This window comes from Solanum stenotomum, chromosome 1 (assembly GCF_019186545.1).
Source record: "Solanum stenotomum isolate F172 chromosome 1, ASM1918654v1, whole genome shotgun sequence".
Classification (NCBI taxonomy): Eukaryota; Viridiplantae; Streptophyta; class Magnoliopsida; order Solanales; family Solanaceae; genus Solanum; species Solanum stenotomum.
Window position 1 is genome coordinate 12,056,945 of NC_064282.1, and position 19,513 is coordinate 12,076,457.

General features: G+C 35.4%; 3 protein-coding genes across 4 annotated transcripts in view; 1 reads left to right on the plus strand and 2 right to left on the minus strand.

The window, feature by feature from the left end:
* The window catches only part of LOC125846751 (vesicle-associated protein 1-1-like), an 83,057-nt gene that overhangs the window by 26,043 nt on the left and 37,501 nt on the right, over positions 1 to 19,513 (plus strand). The window lies entirely within an intron of this gene.
* On the minus strand, positions 973 to 6,096 carry LOC125846677 (uncharacterized). Its single transcript, XM_049526244.1, has 2 exons — positions 5,937 to 6,096; positions 973 to 4,737 (listed from the first exon to the last, which is right to left on the minus strand). The coding sequence occupies exon 2, from the start codon at positions 4,663 to 4,665 to the stop codon at positions 1,405 to 1,407; it is 3,261 nt and encodes a 1,086-aa protein (XP_049382201.1). The 5' UTR covers positions 4,666 to 4,737; positions 5,937 to 6,096; the 3' UTR covers positions 973 to 1,404.
* On the minus strand, positions 9,039 to 16,835 carry LOC125846659 (FRIGIDA-like protein 5). 2 transcript variants are annotated; one of them, XM_049526233.1, is made up of 6 exons: positions 13,980 to 16,835; positions 12,735 to 12,910; positions 11,852 to 12,641; positions 11,259 to 11,747; positions 9,776 to 9,951; positions 9,039 to 9,679 (listed from the first exon to the last, which is right to left on the minus strand). In XM_049526233.1, the coding sequence occupies exons 1-6, from the start codon at positions 16,669 to 16,671 to the stop codon at positions 9,335 to 9,337; spliced, it is 4,668 nt and encodes a 1,555-aa protein (XP_049382190.1). In that variant the 5' UTR covers positions 16,672 to 16,835; the 3' UTR covers positions 9,039 to 9,334. The 2 variants fall into 2 exon arrangements, with proteins under 2 accessions (XP_049382190.1, XP_049382182.1); XM_049526225.1 differs by having other exon boundaries at positions 13,959 to 16,835.

The following is a 19,513-nucleotide window of genomic DNA, read 5'->3' on the forward strand; positions in this document are numbered from 1 at the left end:
TTTTATCTTAATCAAATATAAATAAACTTGTCCTAAAATTAGTATCGAAATTAACAAGTGCTATATAATAGTGGGTAGAGAATATTGCAAGGGAAGAAAGTTACCTTCAAGCCGGAGAGAGTAAAATTTTTAAGCAAAGTAGGTTTTATTCGAAGAATTAGAAGGTGAATCGTCAGTCAATTTATGGTAATTGATTAGTCATTTTATTTTATTTTATTTTTCAAAAAAGACTCATAGCTTCTATAGTCATTTTAGTTTAAAATATACATTTGATATCTGTTTAATGATGTACTCATTTTTATTTTAAAAACTTAAAATACACATTTAAATTTGTTTAGGATTCAATCCATCATAATAATTAAAAAAAAATAAAACCACTAATAGAAAATTAAAATATTTAGAGAAAAAAATCATCAATTGAAATAAAATTCCTGGAAATAACTTTCATTCAACACATTGAATTGGAAAAATAAGATTTAAAGTCATGAGTTCAAGCCTTAAAATGTTATTTTTTTTTTAAAAAAAAAAACTTGGTTTTGGAGATTACTTTTTTTGTGCATTTTTCTTGTGTTTGGAATTATTTAGCAAAAACTAAAGACACGTTTATTTATCAGTTTTCATTGATACAAAAGCATTTATAAAATCTTAAGATTTAATGATACTTTTTCAAAGAGAGTTCTCTCTAAAATCAAACCAAAAATCAAATTCAAATGTCACCAAGTGTTCCTACTTGCTAGCACTTTTGGCAAAATGATTTTTTTGTAATTTATTTATCCGACCCAATTTTTCCTAGTTAGCTTACATTTTAAAACAAGTTAGAACAGGCTACTAAACATATTCTTCTTTTTAAAATAGCTAAACCTTAATGATAATATTTCTAAAAACACCCAAGTCATCCACAATTCAAAGCTAACGTTAAATGATCCCAAAAAGTATCAAAGGAATAGCTGTAAGACCTGAAACTTTCAACTAAGAAAACAAAAACCAAGAACCCTTTTAAATAACAAGAATGTTGCCTGTCTAATATCCTCCTAACATGTTATCTGGCGATACAGTTCATTCACCAGCCTTTGAAGCAAAGGGCTAATTTATATAAATTGCTGTTGTAACAAACATACAGCATTTAAAAGTGTGTCCAAGCCAAATGCCAACGATACCTAAATTGTAGCGTGTCCTGAATTCTAGCAAAACAGACCCTTGACTGAAGTAACGCAGAAGACTGGAGAGAATCTGTCATATCTACAGGTAATCTAATCATCGAGAAAGAAACTGATGAGAACAAAACGCCATCAGTGTGTTAATGGAGCAACTGAGAGAGGGAGATTTCATTTCCAAGATTCTCTGAATCCAGGAGAACCAATTCACATTTCTTGAGTCCCATCGCACTACAACTGGTGCATCACTTTACTGCAAACACGGTGCTGAAGCAGGATCAAGCTCCCAGCAGCCTCTCAAAACCCCTCCTTTTTCCCCAGTCAACTGAAATGCAGGAATCTGATGAGAAAATCTCCCAAACTCATCTTTAGGTATTTCTAGAATAGCAGGATTCGATCTTTGTATTCTTGGAGACCTAAAGACTGACTTGAAACCATTCACACGCACCATGGATGAAACTTTTATCCGGTCTTTTGAATTCTCAATGACCTCCACTATCTCATACGCAGACGTGTCTGGATGCAAACTTAATTTTTTCCAGTTCTTGTAGAGTGCCCAGATATCGCCTTCTCTTGGATAGATCTCAAATCTGTTCCTATTAATAGATACTGCTTTCACCACATGGGAGAATGAACTAGGAGCATAGACTTGACGCTTTTCACTCTGGACTTTGAATGTTCCACAAACAACCTGAGCATTTTTAGGTCCTGCACACGCCTCAAGTAGGACTGCATGCAATTTGAATGGGGTAGGAACAATCTTCTTAATCTGAGCATAAGTCCTTGGCATACTATTTCGACCACAAAGAGCCCATACCTGATCTACTTGAAACTTCCCCGGGGATATATCCCTCCTAAAATCACAAAAAGCTTCTTCAGAACCTTTATCATCGGGAAAAGTTATTGGATTCTTGGAGCTTCCAGAAGAGTTGCTGATATCAAAGCTCTTCGTGCATGAATGCAACTCTTCATCAGTGTCATGACTTGGTATGCTGGGACTTGAGTGACGGTCTCTTTTAACACAAATATCATCAAAATAAGTGGAAGAACCGTCATTGGCAGAATGAGAGCTCATCTTACTTTGTTTTTCCTCGGATAGGTTCACTCCTCTAGGAGATCTTCGAACCTTAGCAGATTCTCCATTAGCAGCATGACTGCTTTTCAACTCCACAGACTTCAGAGATATCGTCACATTCTCAGACATTCTAGACTTATCTCTAGTTCCAGATGAAACTGCAGGTGAAACATTTTCAACAGGTTCAGAATTTGCACCCTTACTGCGTTCCATAACCTTTTCAGGGTACCAAATATCATCTGGGTTGAGGGGTAAAGAAGCAGGATCAAGTTCAAAGGATCCCACAGGTACACCATCTCGTTCAGTTCCAGTCATTTTGAAAGAAGGAATTCGATGAGAGAACTTGAAAAGTTCATTTGGCTTTACATAGAATGTACCAACTTCAGTCAGCCTTGATCGCTGGAAAAGGCTAACAAATCTGGTCACTTTATCCAAGTAACCAACTTGGACACCCTCATCCGCAACATAATCAGACAGGATCTCCACAATTTCATACTTGTACTTCCTATGATTATCTGGATCAGAGCCCCAACCAATATCCCAATCTTTGAAAAGGGCCCATGTTTCCCCTTTCCTAGGATATACAATGTACAGACCCCTCTTGACCATTTCGCACTGCACTTGATGAGAAAATGTAAGTCGATCAGAAGTGGATTCAGTACTCCCAAGTCTAAATTTCCCACAGCCAACAGGCAACTCTGCGCTGACCCAAGCTCTGCCTCTTTGATCTTCAGGGGAAGCCTCAAGCCAACAGAACATCACCTTAAATTCAGGACTGTGTACCTTCCTAATGTGGGCATAGAATCTTGGCATGCCATCAGCTGTATCATAGCAAGCCCAGACCTGATCAGGTGCAAAGCAATTTTGTTCTTTAAGCTTGTCAAAATCACTAAATTCAGGATCAGGATAATCATACATCTCTGGAATATTACTATCAGGAACTGTATCTGGTTCTGAATCAGAATCCACAATAAGTTCAACTTTTTTTGCGCCACCTGAGGGCGGTCTAGAAGACTGGTCCTTAGCTGTCTCAAACTTGGAATTGTTGTTTTGCACATCTCCTTCAGGAAGGCCTGCTCCATTTTGATTTAATCTTTCCACAGAATTACTGCGCGGAATAGTGAAATTGGCTCGATGTTGATCATCACCACCAACAGCTTCTTTCGGCTGAGTTTTGCTGTCTCCAGCTGACTGGTTAGACCGTGCCTTCTTCAGAGGGCTTGCCATCTCATTCTCATCATCACTTACACCTTCACTGTATGAAATATGCTGCCTACGCCTTGAAGATCTCCTAGCGCCATAGCCATCAACTCCATTTCCTTGTGCCGCAGGTGGATTGTTTCCATTATCAATGTCCACATCCTCCGTCTCCACACTGGTTGAAGTATCATCGCTCTCACTCGACTCAACTGTCTGTTTCCGACCTCTTTTCCTGCTTTTGCGATCCACCTTTGGCTTTGAACGTCCTTCTCTCATACCTCTCTTTAGGTTTTCATGTTTTTCATCTTTTTGTTTGGTCCTTACATCCTCAAACACTGGAGCAGTCTTTCCTCTGCATTTTTCTGGTTCAGACCCTGCTGTTCTGCTGCTACAACCTGGTCGGTATCCCATTTGGGTGGGTGGAAACCCGGCACTGCCTGACGTCATTTTCGAAGTTCCTTGGTTAGGAAGGTCTTTCTGCTCTGACGACTGGCTGAGATTAGATTTAAGGGGCACATCCTGACCTCCAGGTTTACTCCATTTGGGTCCACAAGGAGCACCTTGAAAACCTAAATTATATGCAGTGAAAGACTTCGAGCATTTCTGGCAGCGCAGAGTACTGTTCACATAAGTACTGTAATACTGGTACCTAATTTTGCAAGAGGGACATTGCGTCCAGAACGTTTCCTGCATTGCAGATGAAGTTGGTTGCGTATATTTATGGTGATTTAGATTACTGAACTGAGCATTGAAACCATTTTGCATGTTGGTTTTCCTGAGGAATGAATTTTGATTAACCATATGAGGCGGTGGCTTTGCTACTCCAGCTCCGGACATAACTCTGTACTTATTATCGTATAAAGACCTTTTGACTTGGTCTGAGAGAACCATATTTGCTTCCACAATTAGCTTGAAAGCTGCCTCTGCTCCAGGCAACTTATTCTTGTCAGGATGAAGCATGAGTGCAAGTCTCCGATATTGTTTCTTGATAGTCGCTTCATCAGACAACCTATCAATTTGAAGAATCCCGTACCAGTCCCTTTCTGATCCTACTCTGTTGTTTTGAGCTGAACAGTGAACATTACAGACGGCAAGTAACTGGGATATGTTCTCTAGTTGAGGGTAAAGTTGTTCTGCTTTCACTGCAACCTTTTTAGCCCCTTCAAAGTCATTATTCAACATTTTCTTCTCCGCAACCTCTTTGGCCCTTAGGGCCTCATCCTTGTTGCAGTCCATCACAGATTGCACTTAATAAATCAACCAGCCAGGTTAAACATACGTTTCTAACTTGCCTTCTTCATCCCAATTCTATAACCACATACAAGAGAAGGAAAATTGTATCAATATCACAAAAAGTGTGCATTCAATCAGAAATAAAAGCAGTGTATTAACACAATGACATTACATTCACAAAACAAAGCAAGAGTACTAAAAGGTCGAAAAAGGAAACGATGCAATCCTCAAGGCAGATATAGAAAAATGCATTTTGATTATTAATATGTTGCATAGCAACAGCTCTGAAGAAGAAACTTTACCAGTTTACCTTCAGTTATAACGTATGTACTTTTGGAGCAGCTAGGTTTTGCGGAAGTGGCATATCAAAACCACATAAAACGAGAAGCTTATATGAATCGCCATGTTATTTCACTTTAGGTGTAACAAGAAATATGCAAACGAGGTAGTAACTTATACTAGAACTCATAAAGTCCCTCTCAGATTAAAAGGGGATGTTCCAAAAAAAAAAGGAAAACAGTTTTTTTTTTAAAAAAAAAAAAACTGAAAACACATAGTTTTGATCAAGTAAAAATTGGCTCGACCAAACCGCCTACTGACAACAAAGGGAGTTTAGTTTCAACCACCACTTGCCGCGACGTCTGCTGACATGGACTCACATTTATGCCAGCCGTGCGCTCAGGGCGCACGGGAGGCTAGCTTCTATAACAATATATAAAAAAGGAGTTTTTAACTCAAATGGTCCCTTAAGTTTGGAGGTAGGTCTATTTCTATCTTTATATTGTAAAAATCCTGATTACTGAGAATAACCAGTCCTATGATTCTGAACATGTTAAGTATCAGTCAAGGAAACTACTCCACTACAAGTTTGTTAAAATGTGATGGAATAAGAACAAAACAGGTTATCTCACGGTGAGCGACTCCCAAGCAGTTCAAATTTAACCAAAATTAACAAAGAGAAGCAATTATCACCACCTATTTAGCTAAAATATCAGAAACTTGAAAGTAACCCCCATAATTCAAACACCAGAAAACAGATCAACAAACATTCAAAACCCTAAAAATTCAATTACGCGAATTGCAATTCGTAAAAACCCCAAATTGAGAAGAAAAAAAAAGGTCAACTCTGACAGTCCAAATGCTTCAAGCAACTAAACACAGATGTGATCCAAAACCCCAAATCAGCAAAAAAAATTAAAAAAAAAATAATAGGAGAACTACATACACAGACTATATCTTATCTAACAAAAAAAAACATGAGAAAATATGCTTACCCATTAGAGTCACACGCTTGATATGAAAAGGGTCTGAGAGAAAGACCTCAGTTGACACACAGATATAGAGAGAGAAAGAGAGTGAAAATTTGAAGATATTGGGGAAGAGGAAGACTCTGACTACTTCTGAAATTTCATTCTCCCAAAAAGAACAACAAGGGTTCTTCTTATTCCTTACCATTGATACAATAGTGAAAGGGTTGTTTGAATTGAAATTTGATTGGGGGCCCATAAGTTTTTGGGTTTTCAATTTGGCCCATTAAGAAATTTTGGGCTTTAAAAAGACCTACTTGAACCCGAGATTCAATTTGTTTGACCTACTTTTCTTTTTTAAGCATGTTTCGAAAAGACGTCTTTCCCTTATTAGCAACTCTTTAGTATCAACTTTCCATGTTTTAGACCATAAGATTAAAGGGCATTTTGGTACATTTCACATATCTTTGATTTGACCACATGAATTGGAGGGTAAGTAGGATGCGTACTAGGGTAGAAGGTTAGTAGGTAGAGGAGGGTTGTGTTGCTTTTCGAGGGTTTTAGGGTTATTAGTATTTGTCGTTGTATTAGTCGTATCATTGTAGTTCTTGTTTTTTATATCTATCATCGTCAGTTGTTTATTGTGTTTCAATTAATTGCATTATTTTGTTGTTCTTGTAGGCGTCGCATTGTTTCTCTTGTTAGTAGTTATATTTTCTTCTTTATACTTGGATCTGTTGCACTTACTAATATGGGTTGTGGTGCAGTGATGGAACGGCTCCACCCTTTAACTAGAGGTCTCGGGTTCGAGCCATGGGTAAGAAGAAAATCTTGTTGGGAGTGTCACCCCTGAATGGGCCCTGGAGTGCGCATTCTGGATTCAGTCAAAGCTTCAAGAACCAAAAAAGTTATTGCACTTGAGCCGAGGGGTTTTTGGACATAGTTTGACCTTCATGAGGTAGTGGTAAAGTCTTTGTACAGTATACCTTCTCCAGACCCCACATGTGGGTTATCACTGGGTATGTAGTTGTTGTTGACATATCTTTAATTTAAGATCATGAAATTTAAACCCTTCGGGGTGGCCCAGTGATTTGAGCTTGGGACTTCCATGTTGGAGGTTTCAAGTTCGAAACCCCTTGCCAGCGAAAGCAAGGGGTTTGCCTTCTGGGTCGAGCTCGTCGCATCAAGTTTGCCTAGTGCGGGTTACCTCTCATATGTGGTTTGCGAGCTATTGCATAGGAGCGGGGGTTTTACCCTGTGCGTACCCAAAGGCTAGCGGCTGCGGGTTTCCCTTGTCATGAAAAAAAAAAAAAAAAAGATCATGAAATTTAAATATATTTTTTTCTTAAATTTTGTGTTAAGGTAAAATAAACCAAACAAATTGAAACTGAAGATATGTGTTGTTAGTAGACAATGAGTTGATCAAATGTAGACCATGACCAACTTTGACAAGGAATCCAAAGTGCCACACTATAACATAACTAAGTACATATTTGATTGAAACATTTGGGGAAGTCTTGAGAAATATTTTGGAAGGTTAGCATTTCATTAGAACTCCTTTGCCAAAGGGCAATATAAAGTTTTGAAACATTTCATGTGTTACTTTTTGGGATTCATAACAAGTTTGTGAACCCTTCCCAAAAGTACAAGGAATATTTAATATAGGACAAAAACAAAAGAAAGAACATACAAACATAGAAGAGTTTACATTTTAGCACTTTAGCCCCTGATTTTGATATACTAGTATTTTGGAAGGCCTACATGGTTTGTTTTAGAAATTAGAGACATCTCTTTGTCTTAAAGCAAGAGATTTGTTTCTACACTACATATTGAAGAGGAAATTTGGTAAATGAAGAAGCCTTTGAGATTTCTTCGGCGTTTGATGAATAAAATCTCTTTATCTTTTTTTCGATAAATTTCACAAATTATCATAATTATAAATTTTTACCTTCAAATTCACACAAATTTACTTTATCACATAGTCATAACAGCAAAAATGCATTTTGGTTTAGGAATAAAAGAGTAAACCAGTTTTTATTTTGGCACTTAGCAAATTAATCCCTTCTAAGTTCTAATTACACGAAGTTGTACGAAATTTTCTCTTTTTTACATGTTAGTATACGTCCAAGTTAACATTAGGCAAATCTAAAATTTTGGCGTCTATATGGCTGAAAGGGTAATTATTTTATCGTGTACCTGCTATTTTTCATTAATACATGATAATTTCCCCACCAAATCTTGGACATGTAGAAAGAAACTGTCAAGTGTCAACTATTACTTTTACCACTAGTCTCTTAACAAATGTTGATTATTATAAATATAATATTTTTTAAAAATATTTGTAATATATAAGGTTTTGAATCGAAAACATACGACTATGGACGTAAATGTAAATGCGAAAATAAAGAGTAATTTTCACGTACTAATAATCAAGATTCAAATCTAAGAAATATTGAGATCTGAATGAACACATGGATTTGCCAAGAAAATGAACCAAAACACCTCATAAGTGAATTCTTGGCACCTTTTATCAAATAATAATAATAATAATTTTGCAAATCCTACATTCGAAAAATCGATGATATTATGGCATTGCATCCATCATCATTTGCTACGAGAGAGTATAATTGGACAAATCATATATCCACACAGAAAATTAGTAGCAAAAATGTACAACAGATATTTCTTTCCACACAACACAAGTATTAAAGGCGGAGAATATTCTTTTATTGAATGAACTGGTGCAGTAAGAAGAACATCTATATTACACAAGACGTATACAAAACCGTGGAAAATCTAAAAAAAAAAAAAAAATGATTTTATACAAGTCAACACCCAATCGTCTATACAACCAGGAACCTCATGGGTGCAACAACAAAAAAGAAACAAGAGATGAGAGGCTATTAACAGTGCAGAATCCCTTCAAAAACATTCATGGTTTCTACCTCAAAACAACCTATATGAGTGCCAGTGGAGCACCTCTATGTGCCTTGCATCTTCACCTCCATCTTCCATGGTCCCAGTTGAACGACATTCCTTTCATAATACCTGCCATCACCCGAGATATATACACCAAAACATATAAGCAAGAGACTACCCTACAATGTACAAGAACATGATCCATGTCTTCCTTCACCCGTGACCTTACACATATACCACCACAACCACCTCGCCTTCAATATCATGGTAGTCCTTTTATGTGCATTGTTTGTGAAGAAATTTAGTCAGGTTCTGATAGCCTTCGGAATCATTGAATTGTTTACCTCCTGCTGGCAAAGAAATCATGTAAATAATTGGAAAAGTAAGCCTCAAAATGTTATCATTGAACTCTTCTTAGCCCTTCAAATGTTCCTCCACAAAGCACACCCACAATGATTGTACAGAACATAGCTGTGAAAGTTTGTCAATATAACACTTGATACAGCTCATCTCCTCATGGATAAATGACAAGGGCGCTTAAAATACTGTGTTTGTTGAGCCCTGTAGATAGCATAAGTTTCGCCAGCTGGGGCAGAGCGTTTCCTTGTGAACTCTTTTCGCACTTGAGCAAATGGAGCAGATTCGCAAGTTCCGTTATTTGGTTCATCTTGTTGGAACTTAGCAGTTAAGTCCCAATTTGAGTTTGATTGCCTCAAGTTTGACATCTGATATTGAAGTCTTTCGATCTGTCGTTCAAGACAGAAAGGTGAATATTCCGATTGAAGATCACGATCCACAATATGTCTAACTGCATTTCTTAGTGCATATATTTCACAGTTCATAGCCTTGATCTGCGAAAAAAAGATAGATTAAAATTGATTTTGGACTTCAGAAGAAGTGATCAATTCATGATGCTATTTGCTAAAATGGAAGAGAAGACTACATACTTGGGCTTGATAAGAACTATTTCCAGTATGAAGTATTCGCTTGGCAATCTGTTTTGAGTGACTTACATAATCCTTCAGGAGCAACACTGGTGAAACCAAGTTAACAAGCTCAAATGCATAGACATAATTAAATGCCACCAGCCACTGCTTTTTATTTCTAAGATTTTGGACCAAGCCTGCAACTCAAAAAAGAACAAAAAAAGAAGGGGAAAGAAAAGATCAGTCAGATAAATCCAAAGGTGGTTCAGTCTTTGGTTATCTTCAGAGAAACGAAGGGACAGTACTGTAAAAATGTTGCCTGTAGACTGAAGTTACCAGTAAAACGGACAAAAGAAAATGTCAGCTACAGTAAACAACTGAAATTTTTGTTACAATATAGGGAATAAAAGCTATAGAAATTGTACGTTAGAAGGAACAAAATTTTTAGCCAATGCTGATGTTTTTAAACACCAACGCACACCCTCATAATAACTGAACTGAATGCATTTTCTAGTTATATTGGCATCAAAAGATCTGGAAAAAAATAAATCAAAGAATAAAAGAAACGTAAACAAAGGTTTATCAGCTCCACGATTATCACCAACTTTATTCTGAAAATTGAGACCACAACTCCTCACTATCCATGTCATTCTATTTAATCCCGTCTCCAACTAATATTTAATAATTGAAGTTATTTAACAGTACAAGTTCTCTATCTCTTCTACCGACATACAAATCCTAACACAAGATAATCTTCTAATATTGGACCTAAAGCAAGTGTAATGAAAAAATTAAGCCTTATCCCAATTCCCAACTAAGGAGGTTATCCAAAAAAATCCCACCTAATTGGTATTGCTTAAATGGATCTTTTCCTTTCATTATACTATGTTCTCCCCCAAGTCTAGATGGATCCGAAGAGATTGTACACCTTTCTAGATAACTTCTCCTTTCAAGCACACCTGCACTGATACAGTTCAAGGCGTACATCAGGACAAGACTAAATCATCTCAAGCGAGCTTCTCTTATTTATCCAACGTTTACTACTTCCACTTTTGGTAAAATGTGATCATTTCTAGTGCTGTTCATCCTTCAATGACTACTGATTCATCATAAATCAATTAGTTGTTTAGTTTTACAGTAAAAATTGACATGCCGCAATTCTCCTCCTTTATAAACTGACAATGTGAGAAAGCCCACATAGATGGGGTTATTTTGGTAAATAACATAGACCTATAGATTGCCAAGACATCAGCCACCCAGGAGAAATTCCACGTTCCTTGGACAAAGTTAAACCAACTTCAATGGAAAAAAATCATCATACAAAATGAATGCTGGTCCTAGCATGTCTGATCAGATTATCCTTTATTATAGTATACATAATATGAAATTTGTGACTGCATATGACCAGAGGCAGTGCAGCATGTCATTCATATTGGGAGGTGATTTTGAGTGTACACGGGCACATTTCAAAGTGAAACAAACAATAGAAGAGAGAGAAACATACATTGGATCTCATCTGTCAGCCCAAGGATTTTGACCAAAGAAACAACCCTTTTGGTTGGCTGAACTTTCTCCAGGAGACCTAAAAGTCCATCTGGATGGAAAGAATCTGTTATTTTATAAATAGCTAAAAGCTGCAAAAAAGCCACGACCTCGGTAGGATTTACTTCGGACCCGATCAATGTAGAATACCAGTCAGATGCAAACACAAAAGCTTCCTTTTTAACATGAAGTTCAATTTCTGGAGAAACTCCTCTCAGTTGGTCCAACAGATCAGAGAAAGCCCTCATAACTGATGGGAAGTTTTCACACCTCACTATTTTTGTGGGATGACAGCTCAGGAAAGCATCCAATACAAGCAAAGCAGGATCTGATGTACAATGTGAACTTGAAGCACAATGGCAGATTACATCGTGTCCTTCGCCATTTATATCCATGTTGTCGCAAATAGATTCATCTGTACAGCCTTGAGCCTGATGTCTCTTGGATTTTTCTACGGAAGGAAAATCATCAGTTCCTGAAAAGGCAAAAATAACACAAAATCTAGGAGAAAATTTGACAATACCATATAAAAAATTCGTAGATCTAATTACTTACTTGAAGTATTATCTGAAATACCAAGGACGTGACAAATTTTAGATGTATTCACATGATGTGCTACCTTGTGATACAAACTCTCAAGTTCATCTTTATCGAAGGCAGAGGACAATCTATAGCAACCTACAAGAAGCAGAAAACCCAAGATTGTCAAATGGTTTTCCATTTCAGCCATCATCTTTGCTTTCCAGGCAAATGCAAGCTTGCTTGCTTTTAATTTAGCCTCTGGTATAATCTCCCGTGAAAGTTCCATCAATTGTTCTAATAAAAGGATGCAACTCTGCCTGATAATATTACGATGTAATCCAATCTCTTCTCTCTGGTGGTTGGGAGGATAAAACCCTCCCAGTGCTTCCAACACAAGCATATCTGAGTCCAGTGACATTTGAAGAGCACTAAAGACTTCACTGCGCAACAACTTGTGCTCCTTAGAATGCTTGTTTAAAAAATTCTGTAAATTCTTTCCACTCATGTTCATAAGGATAATTGCCATAGTATTGGAATGATCGAAAGTGCAAGCGCAGGCTTTAGCAGAGACTGATAGAGAGTTGAGGGCCTTGGTGCCTGTGGGAATAGATGGATTAGTAGATCCCATCTGATCCACATTAGCTTGCTCTGGCCTTTTAGCCTCACAAATGAGGGATAATGCAGCTTGATCTTCCTTCTGCCTTGTAAGAAATTCTATCATCTCTTCAAGTTGTTCTACCGGATATTGAGACTGAAGTTTGTAATCCAGAATACATCTGATAACAGCTCTAACAGAAGCAACCATTCGTTCAATGGCTTCAATCTATTGACAAAGAATTAAATAGAATTTTTTTTAAACGACTCTTTGATCTTAAAGGAGGAGGTTAATATATTGGCAACATAAGTGGCATGGTACCTTTTCTTCAGCGGAGCAGGTCTCTTTCTCCAAGACACTCACATAATTACGTTCAACACGTTCCAAGTAATCTTTCAGAATGGCTGTGGGCGGGAAATGGTCCACTAGTTCAAAAGCATAAGCATATCTAATAGCTTCAAGGTGTTGCTGCTTGGTTAGAAGATTCTGGACAAAACCTGAAAACATAATGAGTAGGTTGCTTTAGTTTGAAACCATCTTCCCAAAGAAATCTAGGGTAGTGATTTTCTCAACTACAATTTATAATAAGATAACCATGTGCACATGTAACAAGATTCTAGTACACCAGAGGCCAAAGAACTTAAAATATTTAAGGAAAAAAATCTCAGTTACGAGTCAAAACTTTCAACTGTCCAGAAAGACATCTCACTTCTAGCTTGTGAGAAAACAAACTATTGACCCACTACGTACCACACCACCGGGTGGCTCGCCTTAATGCCGAGTCTCTTGTTCATATGTCAAGGGCTGGTAAGGTTGGAGAATTGAATAGCTCCAGATAAATGGAGTGTTATGTTAAATAATCTAAAATTTCTTACTGTTGCAACATGATCTCCCACTAGACAGTCAACTTGGTCCAATCAAGGTCCAACTTATTAAGTGTCTTAGATAGAATTTCCAACTCTTAGTGAAGTTCTTAAGCAATTGGACAAATCAGAAGAAATTTTAGGGAAGAGAATAGTGAAATGAGAAGGGTTATGCCACCAAAGGAGCATGGAGGGATATTATCAGATTTTAGCAACAAATAATAAAAATCTCCTTATGCAAAATGAAAATGTAATTAGCCTCTAGGAATAGATCTGTTTGTTTCTGAATTTTTGTGTGTAATCAGGTCGTTGTACAAGATGCAGATGACACTATCAACCTGATCAGAAGAACGCACGAATTGTATATCTTTTCATAAGCACAATCTTTGTGCTGATTTGATTCCAATAGAACTCTTTACTTTTGTCAAAAAAAAAAGGTTTCCTAATGAAATGGCTAGGAGATATGGCAATGAACAAGGAAGGAAATTATCAAAGCATGCTGAGTAATGTCACAGGAGCACTGAAGTAAATTCAGCATCGTACTGTGTTGGAGCCTGGAACAATAATAGCAAACTACAACAGGAATCATTTATGATGTGTTTTTGCAGTGGGAGATGGATGTTTGTTAATAGTATCTTTTACCTTTAGTTTATCCACACAAAAAAAATAATAATATACTTACAAGGTAAATTCTGCTTCATACCAAGAGAACGACACAATTCTGCAAATTTGTCATGCTTAGCAACAATCTCCAGCAGGATCACAAGTTCATCAGCATCAAAGAAAGAAACCAAATTGTACGCAGTCAAAAGATACAAGAAAACCAAGATCTCATCTTGGTTCCCTTCTGTCGCCTTTATTTTAACCTTCCAATCCCTTGCAATGCATCTTGCTGTTTCCCTTGTTGAACCTTGAATCTCTGGTGAAACCCTAATTAACTGCTCTAACAGAAGAATGCAGCTTCGTCGGGCAACACTACCCTCAAACTCTGTTTCTCCTTTTCTCAAATGGGGAGGATAGAACCCTTCCATTGCATCAAGCACCAATTTTGCAGGGTCAGGAGACATCTGCAGAGCCTCAAAAACGTCATCAGACATCAAATCCAGCTCCTTCTCATGCTCATTTAAGAATATCTGTAAGCTCTTCCCATCCATTATCACAGCAAATCTTGTAACAGCAGAACTACCTACAATAGTATAGACCCTGTCCACTGTTACATCTTCAGTAGCTTGTGTCTTTAAGTGCACATTAGGAATACCATTCAACTGTTTCTCCTTCTCTCTGAGCTCTCTACACTGATCCTCAAAATGTTTCTCTCTTGATTCAAGCTCCTCTAATCTATCCTTAATCCTCTCCTCTCTAAGTATAACATCTTTCATGCGTTGCTCAAAAAGTCCTTGCTCTACAAGGAATCGTCTCTTTTCAGATTGAAACCCCTCATAGCTTTTTTTCGTAAATTCCTCTGCTGAATTTAGCTTCTTCTCCTTTGAATTAAGCACTTCAACACGCTGCTCATATGCTTCTTGAGTAGAATCAAGCTCTATCTCCCTTAAATGGAGTCTCTCACTGAATGACTTCAAGTGTTCCTCCTGGAGTTCAAGTTTCTTCTTCATTGCACCCAGAAATTTCTCCTTGTGTTCGAGTTCCTTCTTCATTGAGGACGAGATCTCCTCATTAGATTCAACTTGCTTTCTACGAGCATTCAAGTTATCCGCTTCAGCTTTGAATTCGTTTTTCACCGACTCCGATTCGTTCACCTTCTCCCTCAGCTCCGTTTCGACAAAATTCAAGTTTTTTACCCTTTCTTTAAGTTCCTTCCTCACAACATCTAAGTTAGTTTCCTTCAACGTCAGTTCTTTCTTCATACTATCCGACATGTTTTCCAAAACAGCAATTTCCTTCTTCATAGAATCCAAGTTAGTTTTCTTCTCCCATAGTTCCTTGTTCACATAGTCCATTTTTTTTTCCTTTTCTCTAAGTTCCTTCACCACAACATCTAAGTTACTTCCCTCCAATGTCAGTTCTTTCTTCATACCATCCAACATATTTTCTATAACAGCAAGTTCCTTCTTCATAGAATTCAAGTTGGTTTCTTTCTCCCTTAGTTCCTTTTTCACATAATCCATTGTTTTTTTATTTTCTCGAAGTTCCTTCTCCACACAATTTAAGCTACCTTCCTTCAGTGTTAATACTTTCTTCACACCATCCAACCTGTTTTCCTTAACAGCAAGTGCCTTGTTCACAGCTTCCAAGTTATTTTCCTTTTCTGTAACTTCTTTCTTCAATATCTCCAGTTTACTTTCCTCTACTCCAATTTCTTTCTTCACACTATCCAACTTACTTTCCTTAACAGTGAGATCCTTCTTCACAGATTCCAAGTTATTTTCATTCTCCTTTAGTTCTTTTTTCAGATAATCCATTTTCTTATCCTTTTCTCTAAGTTCCTTCTCCAAATAATCTAAGTTACCTTCCTTCACGCTTAATACTTTCTTCACACCATCCAACCTGTTTCCCTTAACAACAAGTGCCTTGTTCACAAATTCCAAGTTATTTTCCTTTTCTCTAATTTCTTTCTTCAAAACCTCCAATTTACTTTCCTTTGCTCTTAATTCTTTCGTCATACTATCCAACTTACCTTCCTGGAAGGTGATATCCTTCTTCAAAGATTCCAAGTTATTTTCATTCTCCTTTAGTTCTTTTTTCACATAATCCAAGTTATTTTCAGTCACCCTTAGTTCTTTCTTTGCATTATCCAACTTACTTTCCTGGAAAATAACATCCTTCTTCACAGATTCCAAGTTACTTTCATTCTCCTTTAGTTCTTTTTTCACATTATCCAAGTTATTCTCGATCGCCCTAAGTTCATTCTTTATAGATTCCAACCCCATTACCTTAACGTCATATTCCTTCTTCATGCTCTGCAACTTTTGAAACTCCTCCATCTTTTCAGCCAATTCTTGATCTTTCAACTCAAGAGCTTGTGTTTCATTGCGAATCCAAATCTGAATCTTGTTCAACTCCTTCTCTTTCGCATGAATCCCCATTAACTTCTCCTCCACATCCCCAATTTGTTTCCTCTCAAACTCAACCTCCTCCCATAATCTCTCCACCATCTTCTCCTGATCATTCAACTTCTCCTCCCTTAACTTCACAGTCTCAGCAAACCCTCTCCTCGCCGCACTCAACTTTTTCCACTTCAACTCCAACTCCTCCTCTTTCCTCTCTAACGACTCCCTAGTATCAGTGAAACATTCCTTCAAACAGTTGTTAGGCAATTTTAAGTCCTTATCAAAACACCCCCATTCTAAAATCAACGTCAGAATCTTTTGCCTCAACTCAACTGTCTTCTCCTCATTGTCATACAATACTTCCGAAATCTTTTCCAGTACACCCATATTTCTTCACCAGCATAAATACAAAAAACAACCCAACAAAAGAAAATCGGATATTTAACCGTTAGTACAATAAGAAAAGAAAAAAACCCAAAATTTTTTACTGTTAAGAACAAGATTATGGTGAGAACAGAGAGTTTAGAAGCAGGAAAACTAGGGTTATAAAAAAAAAAGTAGGGTTAGTTTAGTGGAGTAGTAAAACGAAACGGAACCGGAAAATCAAGAACAGAGTAATACGGTTTCCGGCCTCTTTGCATGATTTTAGAAGATGATTGACGTGGGTCCCACTAATTTCTTTTCTTTTCTTTTCTTTTCTTTTTTATTTTCCCTTTAATAGTGTCAATTAGGGGTGTGCATTCGATTTTTCGATTTGATTTTATACTATTCGGTTTGGATTTTTCGGTTTTTGGTTTTGAAGAAGTGTAACCCAATCCGAACCAAAATAAATTTGATTTGGTTTGGTTTTTCTCTTTTTGGTTAGGTTTTTTTCAGTTCGGTTAATTAGAAACATAACAAAGTTATATTTGCAATTTGAAAAAATAAAATAAAAATATAATATTGAATTTCTTAAATATACTTTTTAATATAAATCACAAGTAAAACGTAAAACACAATATTTAAGAGTATATCAATTATAGATGTCAAAACATAAAAAATAAACTAAATCATAATGAAAATAACAAAAAAAGAACAAAAATGGTTAACTCCAGCTTAATTTATATATATATATATATATATATATATATAATATAATTCAGTTTTTCGATTTTCATTTTTCTAAATTCAAAATCAAACCAAAAAACCAAATAAAGTAAATTATAAATCCAAAATCAAACCAAAAATCCAAAAAACCAATCCAAATTAGAATTCGATTTGATTTGGTTTGATTTTTCGGTTTAATCTAAACAGTGCACACCCCTAGTGTCAATCATATATTTATATAAAAAGGAACCCTAAGTCCGCCTACGTGGGGCCACCACAAGCTAGAATTTTCTTTTAAATTTATTTATTTCCAAAACTAGCATTCTCATTTCATGAAAGTTGTGACTAGTTGCGACTTTTATAAAATGTTGTGACCTTTTTAAAGAGTTGCAACTTTTTCAAATAGTTGTAACATTTTTGATAAGGCATAATAAATATTTGTTCACACTACCATTTGTTGTCTATAAATAGAGAGATTTTCTCTCATTTTAAAACAATGAAAATTCTGAACTATTTATTCTTCTTCTTCTTCACAATTAAATATTTGTGTACTTTACTCATGTTGAGTCGCTTAGTGACACCATTGCTTATGTTTTACAATCATTAATTTATGTTTATCTTATTAAGGATAAATGATAAGATGTAATAATTGTCATTTTCCTTTACATTGTTAATTTTTTATGTAAGATAATATAGTGTTTTTGTTTTAGTGGCTGATAGGTTTTAAGTATTATTTAATATATGCCGTGATATTAAATTTTTGTGTAAAGCGCGGATAATTTTACTAGTTTATAGATAAACTTAAAATTTGTTTTTCATGCTTCGATCTTTTTAAAAAATAAAGTTACTAATTTTTTTTATTTTCCAAAAATTTGTTTTTCTTGAAAAAATATTAGCTATACACATTAAACTTAATAAACGGTAAATATTTATACATATTCTAATTAAAATAAATGTCTATATATAGCAATGAATTGTCAAAAATTAGTTAACAATTATAAATAGTTATTACCTAAAAAAGGGATTTCAATCAAGTGTATATATACATTGATAAGCTAATTATATAAATTATATTTAAAAAAGTACCTATAAATTATCAATGATAGCAAAGCTTTCCATGAAAGCTTGGCTACATGGGAAAATGGCTATTAAAAGAAAAGTGTGGCTATTTCATTGGCATATTTTAGAGGTCATTGACACATGTGCATTTTTGTTGAGTGTCATTAGTGTTTGGTATAAGAAAAATACGAAGAATATTTTTTTTCTTAGAAATGTTATTAACACTCATTATTCAAAGAAATATTTTTTGAAAAATAAGAAAAAAATTTTAAAAAAAATTGTGTGTATATTTGATAAATAAAGAAAATATTATATATGATCTAAATAAAAATATTATGAGATGTGGAGGTAAGATTATTGTGTAGAGTAGGGGTGTACAAGTCAAATCGAACCGACGAATTAAGTCAAATCGAAAAAAAATTATTTGTAGTTTGATTTGGTTTGCTTGGCTTTTGAAAAAAAAAATGACCACTCTTGGTTTGGTATAGTATTAATAGAAAAAAAGTCAAATTGATTCCAAATCAAACCGACATAATAGTATATAATTTTATTTATTTTATATTATAGATAAAAAATATTAATTATAATCTATTTTGTTAATATATTTTTTGATTAGATTATTCAATATTCAGATATGTTATTTCAAATTTGGGCTTGTAAACTTTTGTAAATATTTTATTTTGTATTCAGATCGGATGTTACAATTATACTGTTTTTAGTTTTTCATATTTGAAATTAACACTCTACTTTGTAAAAAAAAATTGTATTAAGTTTAATTGTAGTCTTTAGTCTTATAAATTTAACATGATGAACGTTGATATTTCAATAAAAACTATTTTGTACTCATGTAAATTTTTCTGTTTTTCAAAGATTTCTATTCATTTAACATTTTTAAAGTGTAGATTATCACATAGATAAGTGAAAATATATTGGATCTCTTTTTCAATTACCGTATAATTGTAAAAAATCGAAAGAATCGACTAAAGCTAAAATAAAAAAATCCGATTTTATGTGATTTCATTTAATTTTTAGATATAATAAATCGACATAATTGATTTAAATTTTTTTAATGAAAAAAAAACAA

What these genes read in the sequence shown, in the direction of transcription:
- LOC125846659 (XM_049526225.1), bottom strand. Translation starts at nt 16,671, where the DNA reads ATGGGTGTACTGGAAAAGATTTCGGAAGTATTGTATGACAATGAGGAG. An exon ending in TATTTCAGATAATACTTCAA is followed by an intron (nt 11,748 to 11,851) that starts GTAAGTAATTAG and finishes TTCCTTCCGTAG; the next exon opens with AAAAATCCAAGAGACATCAG. An exon ending in GCTGACAGATGAGATCCAAT is followed by an intron (nt 9,952 to 11,258) that starts GTATGTTTCTCT and finishes TTTGAGTTGCAG; the next exon opens with GCTTGGTCCAAAATCTTAGA.
- LOC125846677 (XM_049526244.1), bottom strand. Translation starts at nt 4,665, where the DNA reads ATGGACTGCAACAAGGATGAGGCCCTAAGGGCCAAAGAGGTTGCGGAG.